The sequence below is a fragment of the Crocodylus porosus genome, unplaced genomic scaffold (genome assembly GCF_001723895.1).
Source record: "Crocodylus porosus isolate Cpor-Errol unplaced genomic scaffold, CroPor_comp1, whole genome shotgun sequence".
NCBI lineage: Eukaryota > Metazoa > Chordata > Crocodylia > Crocodylidae > Crocodylus > Crocodylus porosus.
The window spans coordinates 100,848,535-100,874,670 of NW_017728931.1; the positions used below are offsets into that span (position 1 = coordinate 100,848,535).

At 38.0% G+C, this 26,136-nt stretch overlaps 1 protein-coding gene across 1 annotated transcript in view; it reads right to left on the bottom strand.

Moving 5' to 3' along the window:
- The window catches only part of ANKRD26 (ankyrin repeat domain 26), a 119,281-nt gene that overhangs the window by 19,827 nt on the left and 73,318 nt on the right, over positions 1-26,136 (bottom strand). Inside the window, exons 27-38 of the mRNA XM_019543428.1 lie at positions 24,965-25,148; positions 19,593-19,739; positions 16,820-17,776; positions 15,651-15,803; positions 13,728-13,903; positions 13,456-13,549; positions 10,083-10,208; positions 8,579-8,691; positions 6,987-7,128; positions 3,824-4,114; positions 2,683-2,918; positions 1,841-2,087 (exon numbers count right to left, since the gene is read on the bottom strand). Coding sequence (XP_019398973.1) covers positions 1,841-2,087; positions 2,683-2,918; positions 3,824-4,114; positions 6,987-7,128; positions 8,579-8,691; positions 10,083-10,208; positions 13,456-13,549; positions 13,728-13,903; positions 15,651-15,803; positions 16,820-17,776; positions 19,593-19,739; positions 24,965-25,148 — 2,866 coding nt within the window. The remainder of the gene's footprint in view (positions 1-1,840; positions 2,088-2,682; positions 2,919-3,823; positions 4,115-6,986; positions 7,129-8,578; positions 8,692-10,082; positions 10,209-13,455; positions 13,550-13,727; positions 13,904-15,650; positions 15,804-16,819; positions 17,777-19,592; positions 19,740-24,964; positions 25,149-26,136) is intronic.

A 26,136-nucleotide genomic window follows, 5' to 3' on the forward strand; every position in this document is an offset into this window, starting at 1 on the left:
AAATATGAGAACATATCCTTGCAAATGGCAAGGGTCGCCTTTAATCTCTTATACTACTGTGAACATTTACACAGCAGCAGAAGGCACTTGCTTTCTTAATGGATTAAAGGCTGGTAGCTGAAAAGTGGGAAACTATAAGGAGTGTTTTTGGTAGAGAAAATACTCTTAGAAAAATATTCTTAGATCTTAGAGAAAACACTCTAAGACAATATTCTTAGGTCTTAACAGTGAGAGCTGCTGAAAGGTAAATAATAAGACACTTATTAGTTTCTTCTATGGCCTCATTTAAGCCAGCCAGGATTTTTTTATGGCATGACAAATAATTGATTTTAATAATTTTTAAATATCTTTTTAAATGAAGAAAGTATTAAAAGATTAGAAAAAGTAAGCGACTGAAGTCAAATCTAGTATCTATTATATAACATTAAGATATTCAGTGCTACTTTGTATCACATCACATCTTGTAAAGATGCACAATGGGGAAGGAAAAGGAAGTCATGTTTCAAAGCAGATTACTGGCAGAGCAGCAAAAAAGAACATGCGCATAGCATAAACACTCACACAAATGTACACACTGTTATGAACTGTGAAAAGACTTATTATTGGTATTCCTCTTTCCTGTATCTTACACATACAAACTACAAAATCTAGTAAGATATACAATATGACTAACCTAAGCTTTCTGTGTTGTTTCTTTCCCTGATTACATCTCTTTATCCTAATTTTCCCTCTTTCCATTTCCACTTTCTTTCCTTTCTGTCTTTTTTGTTTCTTAAAAAAAAGACACTTAACTGACCTGGATACGCTGGCTGTAGCTACTGTGCAGTGGTTACTGTGTATTTATTATTACTTGTATAAACAAGTACTACATAAAGATGCAGTAACCTAAGTTACTGAGCAGTAGTGCTGGCAAATCCTTTTTTTGTGATACTACTATGCAGTGGCATTGTATCACAGTTTTTGCCACACAATGCTACTGTACAGTAGTATCGGGCTACTGCACAATCAGCGTCCTCTGTAGGTGCTTCCACTGTATAACTTGATCCACTGCTAAAAAGAGTGTAGATCAAGGAAGCCATTCAATGAAGAATAGTTTTATCTTTTAATTCTGTGCTATATGTATTTTAAAGTAAAAGGAAACCAGGCAATAAAACAGCTTGTATATACATAAGATACTACCAAAGAGCGAGACCAAAGAGACAACTTAAAGGGGTTATTAAAAGAAACAGTCAATATGCACAGTATAAATCTCTCTTTAGTGGTATGCAGTCTGAAGTTTAAAAATTCCATGGCACATTATTCTTTTTTTCAAGGTTCCCAAAAGCTAGTATTCATGGGTCAAGCCACATGTACAATAGCAGTTCTGTGAAGGTACCATGGACTTCTTCTGCAGAATTTCTGCATTCTTCTTTTAAATTAATGCTGATAGCTTTAGGATAATTTTATAATCTTTTCCTCTAAACCCTTAATACAAATTATCTTGGTATAGAAATGCTTAATATACCCCTGTGCTATGAGTTTCCTAATACATATATTCTTTAGAATTTTTTTTCTTCAAGTGTCAATTGTTGGATATGTTGTGGCATGTGTGAATGCTTACTTGTAAATACAGTCTTATAACTCACAGTAAGTAGGAGTACTAATTTATTTTTTCTTCCTAAACAAATAATATATATGTGTATTATTTTCTTGATTAGTTATTGAAGCATTTACAGAATTACATTAATAGTATTAGGAAATGTTCACATTTAAAATTAATGTCCCTTAATTACATTAACTAAGACAATGGTGTTATGAAATACCCCAAATAGAGCTAAGAATGACACTTGGAATTGCTCACCTTAGCCAGATAAGCTTCCACTCTGTTTTTTGAAGATAATGCATTCCCAGCTGGATTTATAAAGCTTCCTCCAAGACCAAGACTTCTGTTTAGTGCTAAATTGTTGCCAAGATTTCCAAGCTGAGCTGTATCCAGAACTGGACTTGCAGTCAAACTTCCATTTACAATGCTGTTGGCAATTAAAGATTTGCTCTTGTGACGCTCATGGAGGAGTTTAGCATTGGCCTCTGCTAGCCTGTCATTAGCTCTATAAAAAGTTAAGAAGCATGCAAGCATTTTATGTTAATTATTTTACCACCACAACTGCATTATCTGATCACTGAGGCAATCTATTCTTTTTCAACTAGAATGTGGCTGTTCAAAAATATTTATCCTGATGTCCCAAGTCACAGGCTAGTACTCTAACCATTGGACAATACATCCTTTCAAAGAAGGCTGATCCTGCGAAGTGCTCCGAGATAAACAGCATATCATTACCTTACAAGAGGGAGCTTATTTATTCAGAAGTCAACTTTTACATTCAAATATGGATTTGGGCCTATAATACAAGAAACAATTTCTTTCTTACCATGAACAAAGAAGAAATTACTATATAACAGCCAAAAGATAAAAATTGAAAAAACACACATTATACTCTATAAAAATTAAATATACTTCTGCTACATATAGAATATTAAATCAAGTTATTCATTATTAACAGAAAATGTATTGCTTCTACAAATGCCCAGTCTTTATGCACATCATGTGGTATAGGTCCAGCTATGAGAGGTTTTAGAGATAAATTTAATAATAGGAAAAATTAACAGTTTATCTTTTGGTTTAAAGTAAAGGCTTTGACTTACCTTTCTAATTTACTTGCCAGGGATTTTCTAATTTTTAATTCCTCCACATACAAGTCTTTGTACCTTTCCAGTTCTGTCTGGGTGGACTCCTTTTGAAAAATGCCGTCTTGCTGAGTGTTTTTTATTCTAGCAAGTTCAGATTCCAGATCTCTCATTCTGTGCTCCAGTTGGTTTCTCAGAGAAGCATTATTAGTAGTTCTTATTTGTTCTAATGTCTCTTGGGAGGCTGCCTGTGTCTAAAGCAAATCATATTATCTTAAGAAATCAAAAAGCAAAGATGAATTTTCCTCCTTATTAGATTCTCAAACACAACTTAAGTACACCAATTTACTCTATTATTCCTTAGTGCCAACAATAAAGAATGGAGAAATCTAAAATCACCACACAAAAGAAGGACTTCATCTTAGAAAGAAACTCCATTAATAGGTTGCTGTTACACCAAATCTGATACTCAATTGGCAGTCTAACTGCAGCTCCAATCCCAGTGCTGGTGAAAGAATTACAAGTATTTTACGACCTCATGCATATATTTTCAGAAAGTAAATAATTATTGGAAACCAAAAAAGTTACTTTGTTACTTGTGTTATATCAACATTTGGTCTTTAGAATAGACATGGCTTAGGCATATAAAATCATCTGCTATGGAAGGTTTAGGTACCAATGACACTTAGAGCATACATGTATCATTTTGCATCTACTCACAAAGAACAAAAAAAAGCCCTATCCTTTTAAATGTCTTCTAATTTCTTTCTCCTTCTAGGAGCTGATGAATGATAGCCTAAAGAACAGGGAAGGGAAGTTTATTATGCTCTGCAAAATAAATACAGAGAACAAAAAGGTTATTTGCTAAGGTTTTTGGATACTATTCCTCTATGTGGAAGACAGGTTGGAACTCCTCTCCCTGGTAAAAAAAAGTCAGTTTAGGATGGGCTTTGTGACTGAATGACCTGCTGGCACTATAGAAAAGGAATCAAAGATTGTGCCCAAATTTTCTTTTCATTGTATTTTTTCTTCTTCATCTCTGTCTCCAGTTCCTCAATTACTATACTAGAAACATCTAAAAAATAACATTTTCCACTATTAAATAAATGTAAAATAAATATAAAGCTTGTACAAAGCATCAAATAGTAAATATATTAACCTGCAAAAATAAATTGACTTCTTCTAGTTTTTGTCTTATTTCTTGTCTGGCTCGTTCTTCAATCTCTCTTTTATAGTGTTCTATTTGACTGTGGTCCATCATATTCGTTTCTACATGGCGTTTGAGGTTAGCAACTTCCTCTTCCAACTGCCATTTATTCTTTTCCAGCTTTTCATGATTCTTATGTAGTATCTTCATAGAAGACAACTGTTCTCGCAAATCATGATTTGCAGATTCTAACTGCGTAGATTTTTTTGACTCTGTTTTCAGCTGCTGGGATAGTTCATCTATCTGCATACATTGAGAAAAACTGAACTTAGTTATCAAACAAAGCTCAAAATCTTCTACTCTGTGAGTTTGTGAAAAATATCAGTCAAAATATTTTACAATCCAGAGTATGTTAAATGAACAAAAACTATTCTAAACATTTTTAAAAGTACATCTGTTAAACAGTTTCTCAGAAGGTGCTTAAGACCACTTCCTTTGTCTTCCACCCTATGCAGTAGTTCACATAAATACTTTAGAACCACCCCTGCAAAAAAACAAAACCCAAAACCCTTAGCTCCCAAATCAAAGGCAGTTTACTCACATACTTGGGCTTTGACTACACCAGTCTCATTATTTACTGGGTCTACTCAAGTGCTCAAAGGTAAGCAAGTACATAACTACAGTTAGGGTCTTATATGTTAAATATCAAAATGCATACATCAATTTAAAAACTGTTAAATAGGATAGTTAGAATATCAAATCTTCACAGGATGCATCTACATGTGAAATCAGCATGAGGCAATAAACACTGTGAAGTTTGCACTGGAGTTTATTGCTCCTGGGTGCAGTGTTTACACGTGCACCTGGGACTGCAGCATAGTGAGCCAGGGCAGCACAGCCCTGGCTGGCAGGGAGCCCCAGGGGTCAGCCTGCCAGCCTGGGGCTGCTTCAGCCAGGCTCAATGTGCTGCAGAGGTGTTAGCTGGGGCACGATGCTGCTACAATGCAGGGCTAGCCATCAGGCAGCTCCACACTGTAGCACACTTGTGCCCCAGTTAGCGTCTACACATGCATTGCAATGGGGTGAGTAACACCACCACAGGATTGTACTTGTATTGGGCACTACTAACCTATGGCAGAGTTAATTAGTTTACTCCAGCATAATAGCTCTGCACATTGTAGACAGAGTTGCTTTACTGAGGAACTAATTAGGCAACCCCACAGGAAGCACCTCATGTAGATTCTCCCACTGGCACTTTAATAGAGAAGGAAAAAAAAATCTAAGATATTTTTCTTATAATAATTTAGAAGAAAAAGTCAGATTTTTCATTCTGAAACTAGATTAAAGGTGACTGAAAAAAGGTTTCTATTCTCTGTCACTAATTCATATACTTCTTGTTATACTCATTTAAATTTTTAAAAAAGCCAAGAAATCAGATGAGTATGTAGATGATTGAAAATATTCATAGACAGTCTCAAATGTCTAATTCCAGAACTGTACTCATCTTCATAAAATAATTGGAAAGAAAGTAATCTATGTATGAATTCCCCTCCTTTCCACTCAAATATAAGTATTACCACTGTAAAGAAGCCATACAAATATTTTTTTAATTTATAAAAATACACTGATGTGAAGGCACTTAATGCATTGTACAATAATACATGATATAATAATTTACTTACATATATCAAAAACACAGCACATTAGCAACAGAGTTACATTCATTAACATAGGGAGGAAAGTTAGTAGAGAAGGTTCTAGCTAGGAAACAAAAGCAGCATTTCCAAATGCTAGGTAAATGGTGGTGATAAAATACACCCCAGCAGTCTTTCCTGCCCAAGTGCAGGTGGGCTGGACCCAATGATTTTGGAAGGTCCCTTCTAGCCCCTCACATCTATGAAACTATGAAACTTGTAGGAAATGCTTTCAGGTATTTAGCAAGACAGATGTGGACCAAAACACATATCAACCACTGTATTTTCTTGCATATAACATGCATCAAATCAGTTGCTGGAAATTTGGCAAGTATGTTTTAAGTGAGGAAATATAGTAATAACAGCTACTATACCAGGAACATTTGCCAAGGGAAAGAGAAAGTAATACTGTACCTACTGCGCAGGAGGCAGAACACTGAGCATGTAGGACTCCCTAGCTATGAGCACTTTGTCTTTTCCCCTGAAGAGGCTTGTGCTGGAGAAGCTACAACCAACACAGCAAAAACCTCTGTCCCAGCTCTGGAGCTGAGCCCTAGGTGATGACTCTAGAACTGCTGCTGCCTAGGATCTGGTGCTCAGCTAACCTGACATGTGTTCAGCTTAAAAAGAGAAGAGGGGCTCGGCAGTCTGGCTTAGCACCTGCCTCATCCTTCAGCTACAGTACAGTAGCAGCCACACATTTTGCTCCTATCCTGCTGCAGCTGCCTCTTCCCTGGAAAAATACTGTACTTACTAGTATTTTCAAACAAAGATCTTTTTTGCTTCATTCTGCCTTTTAAAAATAAGGGGTGTAACTTATTTGGGGTTTGCTGTATATGAGAAAATATAGTAAATTCCACATCCAATGGACCACCTTGTCTGCTAACACAAGGGTTGATTGTGGAATCCCTAACAGGTGGACTGTACTGGAGCCCTAATATGTGATGAAACAAGGCAAAAAAATATGGTTTTGAATACTGCCAAGTTTATACAGTAATTAATTTATCAATGCATTATTATTAATCTTGTTGTAGATAAATTAGTCATTTAGCATTCAGTGGAGATACAACTGTCCATGTTAAAAAAATGATTTTTTTTACCCATAATTCTTCTTTGAAGCTGAAAGCTGTACTTACGTAAATCTACATTTCTTATTATTCTTCTACTAGAGTTGCAGAGGTAATATATGGGGAGAATGCAATATTACGTGCCTTTTTGTCATGCCTCTTCTTCAAAAGAAAGTTATGCTCACAATATATTAGCGACTCAGCAGAGGGACACATCAACTACTTTAAAAGCATCATTATATAATTTTTCTTAAAAGTCATTAGCTTTATGAACAAAGAGATAGTTAGCTGTATTAGTCTGAAGTCAGGCAGAGTGCAAATCTACCATCTATAAGATCAAAAACACACTTAAATATAGCCAGAATTCTAAAAGGGACATATACAGAGTGTCAAATTTCAAGCAACAGAACCTACCTTTGTTTTTAATCTACTAACTTCACCATCCATTTCAGAATATTTGTTCTTCAATTCTCCTTGGAAACTAAACTGCAACTCACTTTCTCTATTCTCATATTCTTTTAATTTCTTCTTAGCTGTTTTTAGAAGTTTCTTGATTCTGCATAGCAAATACAATGGACAGACAAATAAAACCCATCGTCTCCATAACTGCCCATTAGGTATTTTAAGACTATTATCAAATCTCCACTCAATTTTCTCTTCTCCAGACTAGATAACCCTGGTTCTTTCACCCTTTCTTCAACACTGTGTACCCCAGATCGCTAATAATTGTGTTGCTCTCCGATGGATTCTTTCTAATCTAGCCATGTTCTTCTTGAAATGTAGGGTCCAAAGCTACACACAATACTCCATGTGAGGCCTCACCAGGACTGAACAGAGAGGAAGAATCACTTTCTTTGATTTGCAAGAGACACTACTGTTAATACAATCCAGTACAGTGTTGGCCTTTTTGCAACAAGAACAGTGTTGGTTCCTTTTCATCTTATAGTCTGCTGTAACTTCCAGGTCCTTCTCTGCAGTACTGCAACCTAACTAACCATTTTGCAGTCTGCATCTGTGCATGCAATTATTGAGTCCCAAATGCAGGACTCTGTACTTGTCCCTGTTGAATTTCATCTGATTGAGTGTGGACTATTTCTCCATTTAATCCAGCTCATTCTGGATCACAACCCTACCCTCCAGACTTCCTGCAACTCCATCCAACTTGGTATCATCCATAAATTTGCTAAGCATGCACCCAATCTCATCATCCAGATCATTAATAAAGATATTAAACAATACTGGATGTCTACATGTGCAGGCATAGGGAGTAAGGTGCCCTGTCTTTCCCCATCAGAGAAAACTGCACAGCACAACAGATCAGTCCAATGTATTTTGCACTGTTCCGTAATTGGGTTACTCAGCTGCGTAAGTGAACATTTATTCGTATGCCACACATCCTCAGATACATTTCTCATGTTCTTTTGGGAAGGCAGAATGAAGAAAAAAAGATTTTTCTGGAATCCTACCTTCCACAGCCAAGGGTTCACCACATATGCTGGCCACATAGAGGAGGGACAGAGTCCGTTCCTCAGAGTCATTTACCTTCTTGCTACAGGTCTACAGCTAGACATTCAACCTTTCCAGTCAATGCCAAATTGCTGGCAACTTTTGGCTGCTTGGAGGCTGAGAGGGGGTTAAACCTCTACCCATGGACCTGCTGCAAAAGGGTGGTGACAGTGAAAAGTCAACCTTCTATGTGGCCAAGAGCCCAGCAGCCAGCAGCCATTACAACATCTCCATGCTTCCATTCCTGTACAGAAATCAGTTTCCTTGCGTAAGACATGTACCTGATTTTGGAGGACTAATTTTCAGGCATGTTATGCATGTGGCATACGAATAAATACAGTATAAAGATATGCTATTATGTAAGTGATTGTTACGATTTAACGGTTGAGCATGAACAGCATGTACATAGTAATATACAAATTTTTAAAGTTAAAATGAAGCTAATTGGACCAAATTTTAGGTCATTCTTAAAACTTGTAAAAGTGATCAGAGATCCCTACCCATAACACTCTTTTTGCAGGTCACCATTTCTTTTCATCTCTTGATCCAGTCGGGCTTCCACCGATCGTTTTGTCTCTAATAGCTTCTTCGCTTTTTTCTTTTCACTCTCAAGCTTTCAAACAGAAAAATACATACATATTCCTACATATATCATGTAACGACAGTTTACATTTACCATTTGTGGATATAAAGGAAGCGGAATCTTACATTCCTGACAAACATATTGGAACGCAATTTAAAATGGTGATGTTTTGCATTAAGCTATGTTAAATACACATTCACAGGCAGGAGAGAGAGACAGGTAATATTCAATGTTGCTAAGGTTAAGGTTATTAATTATTCTTAATATTAAGGCTATGAATTCACTGTTCATTAAGTAATGAAGTCTTGGTGCCCACACTGTGATTGGGGATCTCCACATACATACAAAGACCACCAGTGCATTTCCAACAGGATCTCCATTACTTCTAGAGGCAGAAAGCAAACTGGTATGTTCATATCTAAAAATGTACTTTGGTTGGCGCTCCTTTTGTCTGGACTGAAATAAGCATGCATCCTTCTTTTTGTTCCTTGAGGTAGGACCCATTAACATGTTGGGATTTTGACACTGCAGTGGCATACTTATCATAGACCCTAATCAAAAATTTCACTAAGTTATCTAAAAGTAATATTAACTGACAAACTATAAAAAATTCTGAATCATCTGTCCCAAATCCCAGTGTGGAGTGGGGGTTCCAGGAGAAGACGGATCTTCATAGTTCCCTGTTTTAGGAAACATGTAAAAAAGTTGTCATTTTATGCTTAAATCCCTTGCATCATGGGATTCAGTTAACTAATGACCTCAGGAAAATCAGAGAAGGAATAATCATGTGACTGGCAATACTTTAAGCTCTCTTCTTTCAAACATATCATCTTAACATAGGGAGGGACGTCCAACTTCTGAGTATCTGGGGAACACATGCCCCCTGGCCCACATTATGTGGGGCCCTATGCAGCACCAGTGTCCCATGTGCCCCCCTTATACCACCCTACTGTGCAAGCAGCCGCTCTCCCTCCCTTACACTCTGAGGAGAGGGAACGAGGGAGAGCAGAGCACTCTGGGAAACAGGGAGTCTGAGATTTGTTTCAAGCCAGAATATTTTTATAAACCTTCTACCATTTTTGTAGCCCTTCAGGGGTATGCGTGTCTTTCCCCTTGATACCTGTAGAGTTACAAGCGTTTGTAGTGACAGTATGGTAACATCTATCAATCTAAAGTGAAATAGGACTTGGATCTATGACTCTTACTGTCTACCATATCATGTATACAACTCCCTGGGAGAAGCACATCCCCTTTCACATTGAGGTGACCTCAAAGCTTTGGGGTATAGCTTTCCCAATCATAAGTTATCTTGAGCATGAATTTCAAATGATACCTAGAAATTTGACAAAACATACTAATAGCTACTTGAAAAGTAGACTGAACTTAAAATTGACAACTGTTTCCATTTTTTCTTGACTTACCTGCTCCAATATCTCAGCCTTTTCCTGAGATAGTCGAACTCCAAGTCTGGATCTTGATTGAAGTTCCTCCTCCCACATGTTACGTGTATCTTGTGCTGTCATTGAAAGCATGTTTTGCTTTTGGACCTACCAAAGTAGTATTAGCAGAAGAAAAACAACAGAAAGCAATTTGAAAATTTTTATTTAATAAATTTTAGCAGCTTTATCTTATTATGTGGCATCAGATATGAAGGCTCCTAATCATCAATATTTTCTGGTACTAGATAGAGAAATGTCATCTTGTACAGATTACCTTCCAAGAGAAAACCAACCAACTCTATATCTAATGTAAGGCATGCATTGATTATTACGAACACTGATCATCAGGAACAGAAACCCCTGTTTGCTGAATCAGGTATATTTCATTATTATATACAGATTATCTGGGAGACTGTATCAGAGTTAAACTTATAAAAATCTTCCTTACACATATGAAGTTGTTGGAGATTTCACTGAATGCATAAATAAGGCTTCTATCTTCTGTTAAGAAACTTCTTGTCTTGTAGCCTTCTATAACAATTCCTAACTCTCTCAGAGACAGAAAACTTCGTAACTATCTTCTACAGATTCCCTCAAAGACAGATTGCAATTTTCCAAATTATGCCATTTTCTCCCCACCAGACACTTGAGTATCAAGAAATATGAAAACTATACCCTGTGATCTACAGAAAACTGTGTTAACTCTTAGAACAAAGATTTAGATTGCTGATTCTTTGGGGGAGAAACTAGTTTTAAGACACTGCGGGACATCTTTTAAAAGAGCATTAGCAAATATGCTCATAAAATTGCTAAATGAAAATTCACATTTTTAGGGGGCGAGGGGTCATAAAACAAATCAACAATCTTTATTTGATATCCTGGTGATGTGGCCATCAGCATGTACCAAGCGGCAATACTAAAAAGATGAGTTCAGGAACCAGTGATAAATTTCACTTCCATATGTTAACAGATTTGCAAACACATGGAATATCACAGATCCTTTTATGAGGAAATGGTGTAAATTTTTGTAGTACACAAATTGAAGGGTGTACTTTACTGGATACAAATAATTTGATGTGCAACTACCACAGTAAATAAAAAGAATAGCTAGGAATTAATATTGAATTTTAAAATTTTTCTCAAGTGATTGGAGCAATGGTTACTTGAAGAAAGTCAAAAGAAAGAACTATTCTGTATAGAAAGCATTTCCTAAGTGATTGTGTCCATAATATTGGAAAAGAAAAGTGTCAATCTTTAGAGAAAGATGACTTTATCTTAATTTCTATACAGAGCATTTTGTTCATTGGCAACTATACCGAACATGAGCCAAAGTCCACAAAAATAAACATGTTACTTAAACAGGAAACAAGTGACCGCAGAAGAAAATGTAGCTTTTAAATAAGTGACACCTGCAAATTCAAAGTATCACAAAGGATTCTGCAAATGACACCACAGGATCCAACACTGCCATTTATTGTACCCTGCTAAGAAATCAAGACAAAAGTAAAATCAGCCTTTGCGTATTGGAAAATCCTGCCTACTAACTCCATACAAGCACGATTTTTTCTAAAGCTGCACTATTCCTTCATTAAGTATGAATTCAAACCTTTAGAAAACTTCTAAAATAAAGCATAAATGAAGGATGTTATCCGGTGCTTCTTAGTTTTAAAAACTGAAAAACTGGAATATAATACAAAGTAAACAATTCAATTCAGGTTTCTGCTTGTCATTTAGCATTAGAATACAGGAGAAATGCTTAGCAACAATATCCAAAAGAATGTCCATTAGTTACCATGTTGCAAATATGCTTTGAAATTATACATAGTTTATATATATGTGAATGTTTGAGATGTAGTCCGATTTAAATCTTGAACACCAACTAAACAATAAGGCTAGGGACAGACATTTATAAAGCCTGAGCTTGAATTGGTTCAGTCTTTACAGGTTAGTCTAACCTGGCTAGGCTGAACTGGTTTGAAACCAGACAGACATTCTCTCTGGATGGAAGAAGTTGAGGCACATGCCTGGAGTGGCTCAAGCTAAAAGCTGGGGAGGGCACTAGAGGCGCCCTCCCTTCCCTTCTGCAGGGAGCTGACCGAGGTGGGGCGTGGCCAGGCCCCCCGCAGGACTCTCATTAGAGAGGTCGGCCTGCACGGTCCCACTGCTGGCTCAAGGGGCAGGAGTGTTGCCAGACCCCAGGCCCGGGTTAAAACTCTGAGGCAAGGGGGGTGGGGTGCAGCGAATGCATCTGTTGATGATACGGAAGTTTTCAATCTCCCTCCCTGCTTTGTCATACTGTCTGCAGCAAAGGGACAGGCAAGCAAGCCAGCTGAGAGCTGATAGTGATAACAGTCTTTATCATCTGATTAACAAAACAAATGCCTCTCTCCATTACTTCAAACTTCTTAAACAGCTTACTGGCTGACCTGTTGATTCGCTCCAAACAGCCCTAAGCCCTCACTGTTCTGTCTGTCTGCCCTAGTGAAATTGGAGAGAGATACACACAGACACCTCTCTGCCTAAGTTAGCCTACCACATGCCTAGGATCCATGTTGTGGGAGATGGGAGAGAGGGAAGGATTTCCTGCTTGAGCAGCGAGGGGGGGTGGGGGTAGGGCAGGTGGAAGGTCAGGCAGACCCTCCTGTGTCTGCAGTCTCTGCTGGAGCCTTACAAAGCATTAGCTAGCATACCTCATGCTGGCTATGGTCCGTGCTGTGGCAGACAGGAGGAAGGGTTCTCTGCTTAAGCAGCAACTGGTGAGGGGGCAGGGGGTACAGGGAAGCCAGCAGAACCTGCTGTGCCTGCAAGCCTGCTGGAGCTCTGGCCAGGGAGCAGAGGGGAGGGACCTGCCCTGCTGTGGAGCAGAGCCCTGCCCAGCCCAGAGAGCATGCCAGGATGCTGGGGGACTGATTTAACTTAGAACAGCAGGAGGTCTGGGACAGACTTTGCATAAACCAGTTTGACCCAAATCAGGTAAGTCTGATACTACTCAACCCAGTTTATCTCAAACCAGTTTCAGCCATTTTCAGACTGGTTTATGTGCACTGAATGTCTGTTCTGTTACAGGTTTAAACCAGGTTCTGATCACTTAAACTGGTTTATGTGCAATGTCTGTCCCTAGGCCATGGGACAGCATTATTGGTATTAATATACAATGGCAAATCCATAATTTGGCTTTCAGTACCGTCTGAAAATCATCAGAAATCAAATATTTGGATATATTAGATTGAGATTCTCATAGAAGTGCAGTTCAATAGAATATGGAAATTATTTCCCTAAAGCTCTTTTGTAAACATACACTTACTACATAATTTCAATAAAAAATATGAGAAAGTTAAACCTATAATTGACTTACTGAGACAGATTCCTGCAGGTCTTTCTGAAGTACCTCAATTCTGATTGTTTGCTGTTTGGCTGTAGCCTCCAATCTGGCATTTTCAATTTCAAGTCTTAAAAGGAAACATACTTTGTAATATGTGACAACACTCTTTTTCAGGGCCAAACTCTAAATCTACGACAGCACAAACTTGAAAGCTTTAAAATAATTATTGATATAAGACAACACTTTATAATGTAAAACTAATAAATAAATAAGACACAGTTTCAACATGTCAGTTATTTTCTTACCGTTGTACATGTTCTTCCAGTTGTTTTATAGCGTTACTTGTTCCAGATGATGCTACTAAAAGGTCTTCCAGTTTCTGAGAAGAAGCAATCACTTCCCGTTCCTTACTGTCCAAAGCATTTTTCAAATCATGAACATGTCGCTCAGATTGAATATACTGTTCTTCTGATTCTTGCAGCTGTAAAAACAAAACCAAAACACCAAACCAAACAACAAACAAAAAAGAAACACAAATGTAAATGATAACTACATGACTTTCAGAATGCAAATATATAACAAATATATAAATCATTGCTGAATACCAAAATCAAAATTCAAACATTGTACATGTGTACCTGCTATCCTCAGTTAAGTATTAAAAGTTTAAAATGTTCAATTTTCTCCCTCTCTCGTAAAAGAAAAAAGGGCAATAAAAGTCCCAAATTTAACATTTCTCACAAATTATTGAACTGTTTTTGATTTTGAACTGTTGTTGATTATTTTATCTGGAATTAAAAAAATTAAGACATTTCTGTCTGAATGGCTGAACATTGTCCACGTTCTAGTTACTGCCTTCCTAGAAAGTTACTGCAATTTCCTCCATTTTGGCTTCTTTAGTTCCCTGCAAGTTGTCCAAACCAACACTGCAAAACCATTCAAAACTTTAACAAGCGGGCAATAAAAGCTGGCATCAAAAACTAACTAGAGGCAGCAGTTAACAACTTGCTACAGAATGAGAAAAGATGTGGGTCAATGGGGGGCCTTGAAAATAATGACAAATCATTTACGCTTGATGTAGTAGGGAATGGGGAGCCAGAGGAGCAATGCTGACAGAGGGATGATGTAGTCAAAGCAACAGGCTAGAAAAATAATTGTTGCAGTAGCACTTTGAGGGCAAAAGTGAATTTGTCAAAACCAGAGTGGGGGGAAAAAAAAGAAAGGATGGTCTACCAACTGAGTCTCAAAATGACCAGTATCTATCTAGATGAGTTTTATCTCTGTAGATAACTAGGAAAGGTGGTATCTTAATGGTATCTTAAAAAACACAGAGCCAGGATCTGAGGACCTTCAGAAAAATTCAAGTTGCACATGAAACCCAGGTTACAGGTTTGAATGACAGAGAGAATGATGGTACAGTCTTCAGTAGGAGAATAGTGAAACACTCTCACTACCTGAGTTCATGCATAAGCCAGTATTTGCAGCTTGTAAGTTTCAAATACTTAGCTCCTTAATGCAGGTGCTGCAAGTACAAAAATATATTACTCCAATTCTGCTCAAAGTAGGAGAGCAGGTCTTCTGTAATGTTTAAAAAAAGAAAAATACAGCTCTGAGGGAACATTATTTTTTAGCTATAACTAATGCTGTCTTACAACATGCAGAAGTGTCACTTATTTTACAAGATGGAACCCAATTAAACTATTCAATTAGTTTTGGATAGTAAATTTTGGAAGACTATTTAGGACACTGAATTTTGCTTTCATCAAGGCTCTAAGTACTCTGAGATCTTTTATAACCAAACGTCTTTAGACAAGTCCCTTCAGAGTTCATAAATGCTGTTTCTAGCATGACCACAACTTCCGTCAGTACAAAGCAACTGGGGTAAAAATGATTTGTTTCCCTTTTACCATTAACATCATATTGGCATGCTTACCACAAGATGATTGTTAAGAAAATTTGTAGTATTCTAGTTGTAATAAAAATTAGCCCTTTGACTGTGATTTTGATGTTTCAAAATATTGTGCATTCTGTAAAATGAAAATCTACACAGAGAAATGTCATTTAGTTTTACACAATTCCTTCCCTTTATGACGAAGTAATCTAACCTAATACAGGAAGCCAATTCTATTTAATAATATTCTTAAAATTATCAAACCATTCTGTGGCTTTCATTATTTGAAAAAAACAAACCAACTGCAGATCTATTAGTTTGTACAGCATTGGCCTACCTTGGATTTAATCCTATCTATTTCTTTTTGCAAGTGCATTTTGTCCTCTTCCAAGTCGTTTCGATAACGTGTTGTAACCTCCAGTGAAGCTTCTGACATTGACTGTTTTTTAAGAGCATCAGCAAGTTCTTGCTGCAGTTGTCTTACCATCCCCTAATGAAATAACTTCAGATTAGTATTGACAAGGTATATATAAATTATTATGAAAAGACTAGATTAGGATATAAAAACCTGAGAGCTAGAAAAAAGTACAACTGATATATTTAGGAGTGCATTAAATGGCAAGTGACTATAATGCTGGAGAAGCCCTGTAATAGCAACAGATCACTTCACCCACTGTAGTCAATGGGTGCATCTACATGTGCACTTTAATATACATTAGCCTATTTTAATGCACATTAGAGTCACAAAAAGGCATGAGCTTTCACTGAAGTGCATGAAATAAGCTAATGCACCTTTTTCTAGCACCTGATAATGGAGGGCACTTTTACACCTGCGCTGAGGGAAGGAGTTTTCAGGTATCAGTGTCCCCCCAAAATAGCAGCAGTGTGTCCGCTGACATTTTTCAATATTGCTGTTGCACAAGATGTGGGAGGCTGCTGGAGCATGGTAATTACTACGTTCCAGCAGACTTGATTAGTCAAATCTGCTGTAGTTGTATTCACTCAGTTCACACCCTCGTTTACTATACCTGGTATTAAACCTCTTTTTTCTTGCTCCAAGGCTTACAGATATTCTTTAATACTCCTCTTTTTCACTTGTTTCCCATTTCCTGTCTCCTAAACTTCTGCTTGTGTAGTTCCCCTGGTTTCCCCTGTGCTATTCTAGTTTGTATTCTCACTGTCCAGTAGACATGTAAAGTGAACTGCTTCGTAAGTTTGATTTCAATATGTACAAACAGCACTAAGAAAAAAGTTGAAAGGAACTGCAGATGAAAAGGTATGCATTAGGGAGTTATGGCTCAAATCTTCTGAGTGGCATAAAAGGGTAAAGGAAACCAGAGATGGATCTCTTTGTCACAACTTTCTCCTATTCCAGGACAGAAAAATAACTGTATATTTCTGCGTAAATAAGCTAGCATAATTACTTTTCGCAACTATTATAGCTCAAAACAACACAGGAACTTTGGTGAATAAAGCTCAAATATTTTTGGAAAGTTTTATGCTTACCTCTCTTTCAACCTTCTCAGTTTCATATTTAAAGACTTGATCTCTTAAAGTATTGCATTTGGTGATTAATTCCATATTTCTTTCTTCTACCATATGAACTTGTTTTTCTGTATCAGCTCTAAGCTTACTAAAAATATCATTAAATCTGTCTTGGACATCACTCACTACTTTCTCTTTAATAATCCCTTTATTTTGCATATCTTCCAGTTGCTGCCGGAGTAAAAGGTTTTCACTTTGGAGCTGAGCCAATCGTTCTTGCATTGATTCCTGTTTTACCATATACTTGTTTATTTGATCCTTATCCATCTGTCGAGCATGGTCATGTTCCTTTGCCTGACACTGTGCCTGGTTTAGTTCTCTTTGGGTGCTCTCTAAAAGCAAGGTTTTTTCTCTAAGAGTCTGCATTACTTGATGAAGTTCATTTTCTAAACCATTAATTTTAGTTTCAGCCTTACTAAGCTGCTGAGACAAGCTATTGTTGGTCTCTCGTAGATTTGAGAGGTCATGACTAAGCTTGTCTTGTAAACGAAGCCACTCGTCACGCTCTCTTTGCAATGTCCTTTCAACATCGCTTTTTGATGCCTGACAACGTTCAAGTTCTTGAACAGCAGAGTTCAAACGAGAACGAAATGATTCAAGCTCTATTTCCAGCCTGTCTTTGTTTTCTTTTGTCTGCTCTATTTTGGAGGTTAGCATTGCAGATTCTGTCTTTAATACATTCAACTGTCCATTGTACTGAAAAACTGTCTGTGTTAGAGCTTCCTCATTTAGTTTTAGTTCCTTTTTAAGATCTTCATTTTTTTCTTTCAAGGCTTCATTTTCTTCCAAATATTTAGTTTCTTCCTCCTGGTGCCGAACTCTTATCCGATCAAGTTCTATTCTTAGAATAGCAATTTCATCTTGCAGTATCTGATTTTTGTGTAACAAATCCTTTTCTCTGTCATGATTATCAGGTATCTGAGTAATTGAGAACACAAAACCAGGATGTTGAGGATGAATAATGAATATATATGTAATACTTAACACATGAAAAAGCATTTTGATATTTTAATAATCAAGGATGACTTATGAAACAGCTTAACTATAAACTACAATCAAAGTTGCTGAAAAGACTTTGAACTCATGTTATCTTTCAATATATACATATTTCAGAACTATAAAATGTCATTCCAACCAAAACAGTAAATCTAATTCATGGCTTCTTTTTTAAAAGTAACAATCGAAGGGTTAAAAACTTCTTTAAAAGTGTACTTTGTGGTTGCTATCCCATTGGCAGAATTAGGAACAATCCTGTATATCCCGTTTCTTTAGTTCTGTGTTCCAACTTACCTTGTTTTTCTTTTCTTTATTTCTATTTGAACATATTTCCTTTTAATTTTGAACATTAGCTATTTGTGTAAAATATTCTTTTTTCATTTCCTTTTCCTCCCAAATTTGGAACTTTCAGTATGTAACCTCAGATGCATTTACATGTGCTATTACTGTAATAAATAATCTAATAAACTCCAACGCTGTTTGTACCAGAGTTTATTGCTTCTGGACACAGCATTTACATTTGAGCCTGAGATCACAGCATGTAGAGCTCAGGTGGTGCAATCCTGGCTAGATGGGGCCTAGAGGGTCAGACTGCCAACCCAGAGCTGCTCCGCCTTGGCTCATCATACTGCAGAGGGGCTGGCTGGGTCATGAGGATGCTACAGTGCATGGATAATAGGAAGGCCCTTATACACTTTCCACTTGAATACTTTCTTCTGTTTGGTGCAGGAATATTTATCCATGGTACAGAGCATTTTGGACTACATGGCAAAGAATTCCTCAATTACCAGACTTTCACATAATGCAGTAATAGACCAGAGCTTTTTTTTTTTCAGGATGAGTTTGTGCGTCATCTATATTTAATAGGATTTGTTGCCTCCTGTACAAAAAGTACTAGAAACCATGCAATCACCCAAAAAATATTGTATTAGTGCCAAACAAACTTTTCACTGTGAACCTGACGGATACTTTGTGTAATCGCATTATTAAATGTTTAAAATTTACTGTAAAACAGGGAATCTCAGAATCCGGTGTTATTATCTCAATGTCTTCTATACCAAATTGGTTAAGTTTAAAAGTATAAAGTTTTGCAGAAGGTGTGTGCTTTCTGCTTTACACAGGGCTGTCAGTAAACAAAGGAATACCAGCAGGAACCTCAAATAGTATGCTGACAGTACTTTAGTCAGAAAAGATATCAGCTCAATATTTCAGCTTAATTTCCTTGTCACTCCCAAGTTAAAAGCAATTAAAACAAAAGAAAACAATTTCTTCTTACAAAAATGTTCAAGCAGAACACTGAAGAATTTGATGAGAACGTGTCACTTACATTACAAAATAAGTTCACTTTATTATGTTTTACAGAGCAACATCTATCAAATCCTTGATTTTAAAGCTGAAAGTGAAAAGGAAAAAAGGTGTGCAAATCTATACTGTTTTCATAAACAAAACACTCTGGAAAATATTTTGGCATTTAAAGTCAATGCCACGAGTGAAAACAAACAAACAAGAAATACTCCAAACCCTTCTGTTTCCCCTTATGATAAATATAGTCCTGAGGAAAAATGCCCTGCATTCAAAAGCCTGTCAATCCAGCCACATAGCTGGTCCAATAAGAGATATTACCTTAAGAAATCCTTGCCTCTCTCATAATTTCTATATCATCACAGCCAGAATAACCACTCTTACACCACTATAAATATAGTGTAATTTTACTTGAAGTGAACAGAAAACCACTTACTTCTGCACTCTTAGCTATAGTTATTCTAGTTTCCTCTTCTATTTCCTTCTGCCTCCAAAGGTGGTTGTTTAAAATACCTTCTTGAAGAGCTCTGGCACTTTTTTCTTGAGAGAGTTGTCTCTGTGTTTCATTACGTTCTTCTTCAACCTAAATCAAAAACATTTTATATATTTCAATATTGGAAAAAATGCATCAGATAATTTCCCTTAGTATCACATCTTCTCACTAATATAAAACAGGTTCTGCACATTTGCCGAAGCAAAAGTTTTTTGATATTTTTATTCCATATACATGTTTCAAAAACAAATATACCTTGCAAAGATGGGATTTAATATTCTTTTGAAATGGTCTATTTTAATGGTAAAGTTACATTACAAAGTTACATCTTTATTGCTAATGCATCTTCAAAAAGAACAACAACGGACATTTTAAGTAAATACAGGCAGAAACTTAAATACCTCGTTCCAAAACTGTGAGCATAAATTTGAAAATGGATGCGGTGCACCTGAAACTCCCCAATACAGCTGAAAATGCACACATAATTGTAATTTCAGAGTCCTGATTCAGGCACAGCTGAAATATATCACTACAGTGTTTTGTATAGATGTATTTAATTAAGTTATTAATTTTGGAAACTGAGAACACCTTGACTTCAACGGAATATAAAGTTTAGCACAGTGGTTAAACTGTGATTAACAGGAATGGAGTTTAAAGTGAATCCATGACCTTTGTTGAATCAGGGCTATATATACTTGTATTGAACACAAGTCTTCGTCAAATTGGTTATTCTGTAATTTCTAATAAAAGGGACAGATCTAATTCACCAATCTTACAAATAATTTATAACAGCAAGACCAGTAACACACAAGTAAAATTTTTGAAAATGTGTAAGTTTCACTGACTTTGCCATCTCAAGCACCAGCATATTAGCCATGCTAATCTATGTTCTGAAGAGATGTAATTTTAATAACTACTTAAAAAACATCTCAGGTTCAACAGCCTTTAGAAATTTATCACACAGTTTCTGAAGCAATAGGTTCAAGGAGATTTCAAAAGACTAATCGTGCAGTGTGGGCAGTAGTGGAAGGACAACCAGACTATTTTATTTTGAAACATTTTCTGGGGTGAGCCAATGCTCCGTCTGGGACCAAAGCCAGTGGGGCCCCTGACTACAGGGTCAGAGTCAAACTGATCACCATATTTGGTGTCAGGAAGGAATTTTACCCCATAGTCAAATTAGTACAGATTGCGGGAGGATTTAGCTTCCTCTGTAGCAGGTGGTATGGCCCTCAACCTGGGATCTCTTGAGCATATATTGACAACATTTCATAGAAGCAGGACATTGGCTGCCATGCTTCCCCTGGTTTACCTGTGGTAGGTTAGGGTGTCAGGTCTGTGTTGCGTCAGGATTGACAGTAGTTTTATGAAGAGTTTAGATTATGGATTGTGTAGGATGGTTTAGATCCTAATTCAGGCAGAGGGGTAGGACTAGATGACCTTTGGAGATCCCTTCCAGCCCTACTTTTCAATGACTCTATAACATATTCGTGTCATCCACATTTGTATTCAATAGGTCAAAACAGTTTGGACTAACTGTACACATCTACAAGTATGCCTTAATGTGCATGAGCTTATTTTAATGCGCATTAAAGCATCACAAAAACTGTGCTCTTTCACTAAGGTGCATTAAAATAGGCTAGTGTGCCTTTTTCTAGTACTTCACAATGGAGGCCACTTTTACACGTGCTCTGGAGGTGGGAAGGGTGGTATTTTAATTAAAGCAGCTCTGAAAGCCGCTTTAATTAAAGCGCCACAGCATCTCACGTATCAGCGGCCCAGTGCTTCAAAATGGTGGCGGGGCGCTTGAACTACAGCTCATCAAACAAGCTTTAATTCAAGTGCCTCAAAGCCATTTTGAAGCATGGGAACACTGATACACGAGATGAGATGCAAGAGGCTGCTGGAGTGCAGTAATTACCAGGTTCCAGCAGACTCAGTTCATCGAGTCCACTCAATGTGTTGTAATTACAGCATGTTGGAGCAGACTCCACGTTTGTGTACTGGCACCTGGAAGTACTAAATTTAATGCACATTACTAAAAGCACATTAATGAATGTGTAGACACGGCCACTCAGTATTGGCTCCTACTTCATACAGTAATTGGCAGCCATTTCAGCACTTATGTGAAAGAATCAATGCATGCCCAGATGACCACACAGCGAATTTCTTTGCACTAATCAGGTCTAACATCATGATGGGGACTTGCTATTGTGTTCTGGGTATAAGAGAGGGCTGTGCAAAACAGCACTGTTTTGTTTTAACTTCTGTTTCACCATTTTGAAGGGACAGTGTTTCATTTAGTTGTTTTGTTTCATTTCAAAGCACTGTTCCATTTTGTTTCATCACATCTGTTTCGCTGTTTCAACACATTTCGACATTTTGCCCATAGGCTATAATGGGCAATCATGAAAATGCCTATAACTTGGTCATTTCCTGGCTGATTTGGATGAAAACTGCAGCGACAGTAGCCGCTTCTGAGGGCATGAAGCCTGCCAGTTTTCAAGGAGATATGTGCACGGGTTTCTGGGTAACTGCACCTCAAGGTGCTGACAAGCAAAACTCTTGTAACTTGCTGGCAGTGGCAACCTCCTGTCATCCCGTGCATACATCTGGGGACCCGCACCTCCGGGAGGACTGTGGGGTTGTGCCAGACTCCTCCCGCGGGTGTGTGCCCCTGGATCTGCTCAGGATGACTGCCACTGCTGACTAGGACCAGTGCTGGGTGCAACCTGCCTATAAAGACTGGTGCTGCCGCTCGTACCAGGCAGCAGTGGCAGCCTCCTGTCATCCCACGTGCAGATCTGGGGGCCTACACCCCTGGGAGGGCTGTGGGGCTGTGCTGGACTCCTCCAAGGGGTGCAGGCCCCCAGATCTGTGCTCGGGATGACAGAAGGCTGCTGCTGCCACCTCGGACCAGTGCTGGGTGCAGCCCGCGCCCAACACTGGGAAGACTGGTGCTGCCAGTCCAACAGTGAGGACAGGGGGAGGCCAGGTTGAGAGGGCAGGCTGAGCTCCATGGGCCTGGCAGAGCTGGTCGGAGTGCAGCCCTGGCTCTCCCCTCCTCCCGCCGTTGGGTTGCACTCTGAGCACGTCCACCAGCCCCATGGAGCTCAGCCTGGCCAGTGGCTCTCCCCTGTCTCCCACTGCTAGGCTGAGCTTCATGGGGCTCGTGGAGCAGCTCAGAGAGCAGCCCAGTAGCGGGAGGCGGGGGAGAGCCAGGGCTGCACTCTGATCAGCTCCAGCCCCACAGAGCTCAGCTCGGTAGCAGGAGGCAGGGGAAAGCCACTGGCCAGGGCTGCTCTCTGAGCTGCTCCGCCACTGGGCTGAGCTCCGTGGGGCTGGCAGAGCCACTTGGAGGGCAGCCCAGTGGCAGGAGGCAGGGAAGAGCCAGGACTGAGCTCCGATCGGCTCTGCCAGCCCCACAGAGCTCAGCCTGGCGGTGGGAGGGGGACCACAGCCCTGGCTCTCCCCTACCTCCCACTACTGGGCTACTTCAAAAATTGAAATGTTTCAAAACTTTTAAAACATTTTGAGTGCCCTTATTTCACTCTGAAGGTGTTTCAAAGCCTTTCGTTTCATTTTGATTTCAATGTTTTGAGCTCGAAATGCATCAAAACAGCTCTGAAATGAAACACTTGTCAAAATTTCACACAGTCCTAGTATAAGATGATGTGAAGGGTGAACTTAAGAATGCACAATATTAAATAGGCCTTAATGTTAAATATCTTTCAACATTAAAGGTTCCAGATAGGTCAAGAGAAAAGATCCACAAGATCACAGTCGGTTGGAAAATACTTACTTCTTATATGTGATTGTATCCTCACAGGAGGAACAGAAAATGACAAAAGGGAAGGAAAACTGCTTTCAGTGTTCCCAGACACATGCTCTCTGCATGAAACATTAGACAGAACACAGCCTCTAAGTGAAGGGCCGGTAAAAGAAGAGAATGGCTGCTGACAAGGCCTTACTTTCTTCATTCTACTATTTCTCTCCTGGCTACAGTCCACATAGAAATAAAAAAATAATTCTTAACACTGAATACTAAGGATATCTACTTTTCAGCAGTGTAACACCTGGACTGATCAAATATTTCTGAAATCAAAGTATGGCTTTTTCCAGATTGTTAAACAGTTTCTATTCTGAACACTAGAACAAAATATTGAACTCAAAATACCAGGGAGATAAAAGGTGAGGGTCTTAAGGAAATTAGAATATGTCAAAAACCTTAATTTCTTGATGTTCTTAAAGAAGGAAAAATTGGCCAGCATCTAACAATTCTTAGATTTGAAGTAAAACAAGCATATATGGAAAACTAAAAGTAAAATTAGAAAACTAGTGTACTAATAATGTTGTTCTACTTAATATCATAATGTAAACATATGTAATCAATTAATCATGGGAAAATGAAAGTGTGGAAAAGCTAGGAATAAAGATGCATCTACATTCTAAATCTCCCTTGTACTGGTAGCTGACATCAAAAGTGTAAAGTATAACCTCATAAATCCAGCATGCTCAGAACTGAGTACCTGTTGGATATTTGAAAATGCTGAATTTCTAAAACGTAAGTAACGTGTGTGGAGCCAGGGGAATGGGGGGGGCAGCGGCAGAGAGGGGAGCTTGCATGCAGCAGCTGCCGCCACAACCACCACTCCGCACCACTGCTCCACGTGTGGCTGCGGCTCCAGAATTGATGGCTGCTACTCCAGGACTGGCCACCAAAGTGCTGGATTTCTGAGCATTCCGGATTTTTAAAAATCTGGATTTACAAGGTTATACTGTATTTCTGTCAAAAATAGACACAGAACAACTATTAGAATTTTATCTTCACTTAATGACTCAGAAAATTGAGTTCTCAGAACATAAAGCCCCCAGAAGACTGACAAACATGCCTTGGTGCCACAAAAAACAATACCATCTGAAAAGCAGTAGGGGTCTGAGCAGATAAGAGAAACTGATGGGCACTGGGACTGACAGACCCTTTTATGACTTTTCAGCAAGTAATGTAAGCAGTCTGAAAAAAATAGAAACAGACAGAAGAATAAGGTGGGTAGATCTTTGTAAAAGCAACGCATGTGGCAGATGCATAACCTCCTAAGTGAAGAACTCTTCAGAGCCAGCTCTTGAAAGAGAAAGAGAATTTTGCCTGCAAACATTTAGGACAATGTTTGGCCAATATAAACGTTCAGCTACAATTTCTTAAAATGTCCGTCATTTAAAAGTATTGGAATGCCACATCTGAATTAAAGCTCAGAATACAAACAAATATGAAAACAGTGCTGAATTGTGTATTCTGGAACTTAGTCTAACTTAACCTGTTTAAGGTGATTTCTCAATGTTCTTAACTCCATTTCTAGACCCCTCAGGGTTAGCTCAAGTTGTTGTTTCTCCTCCATCTCTTTACAGTATTGATCCTCTTTCTTTCTTAGCTGTTCTCTGTTTTTTTCATATAGAATTTCTGAACTCATCCTTTTTTCTTCTTCTTGTTTCAGAGTAAACCTGGAATTTAACATTACGTTAAAAGCAAAATTCATACATGTACCTAGCAGGAATTTTACCTACTGATATTTCAGCCTGTTAAAAAGTTGACAAAGATGAATATACCATATTATGCAGCTTTACAAAATTAACAATCACAATTTTAAAATTCTGCCACCTTATACTGTGACCCTGAACCAGATTTTAAAAAATTAATTCTAAAATTCTAAGTTCATTTTATTACAGATGTGCAAGTATTTTAAACTTTATGCAACAAAAACAATTTTTATTCCAGACTTATAAAAATATATATTCCAATTATTTATGCAAGCCATCACCAAAATAGAAGGAGCTATACTTTGAATACCTTCAGGGTAGCAGGTGCTTTGGGCCAAACCCACGGATGTGGACTTGACATGATCTTTTCTATGGAGATTACAGTAAAGGTGGATACTAACTTCCCTCCTCAATGCTTCTGTCCCTCTAAAAAGCTAAATTATCCAGAATACCAAATTAACAATACAGAGCAAAACAATTTCAAGCAGAGTAATTCAGCTGGGCAAAAAATGTAAGTCCAGACACTGACTGAGCAAAAATCCACACTGATAGACCAATCTAGCAGAAGATAGGTTCTATCAAATTGAAGTACATGAATATTAGATTGCTTCATAACCCCAGATATCCCTACTATGTGGAATACATAATGACTTACATATTTACAATAGTTATAAATTAATATTACTAGGAAAGTAATGCTGTTATTTAAGGCAAAACTAACCAGTTTTAAATATGGTCTTTGTAGTAGTAGGCTGATATTACATCTTGTAAATAGTAAGCAGAATACATTTTTCCATGCAGTTATTTTGATACATGTAGAAACAGAAAGAAGTAGGGCTGGAGGACTTCCATAGGTCCTAGTCTAGTCCAGTGTTTCTTAACCCATGAGTTGCCCCCAAAAGTGGGCTGCAAGAATATATGAAAGGGTCACAAACAAACTTTAAAAATGGAC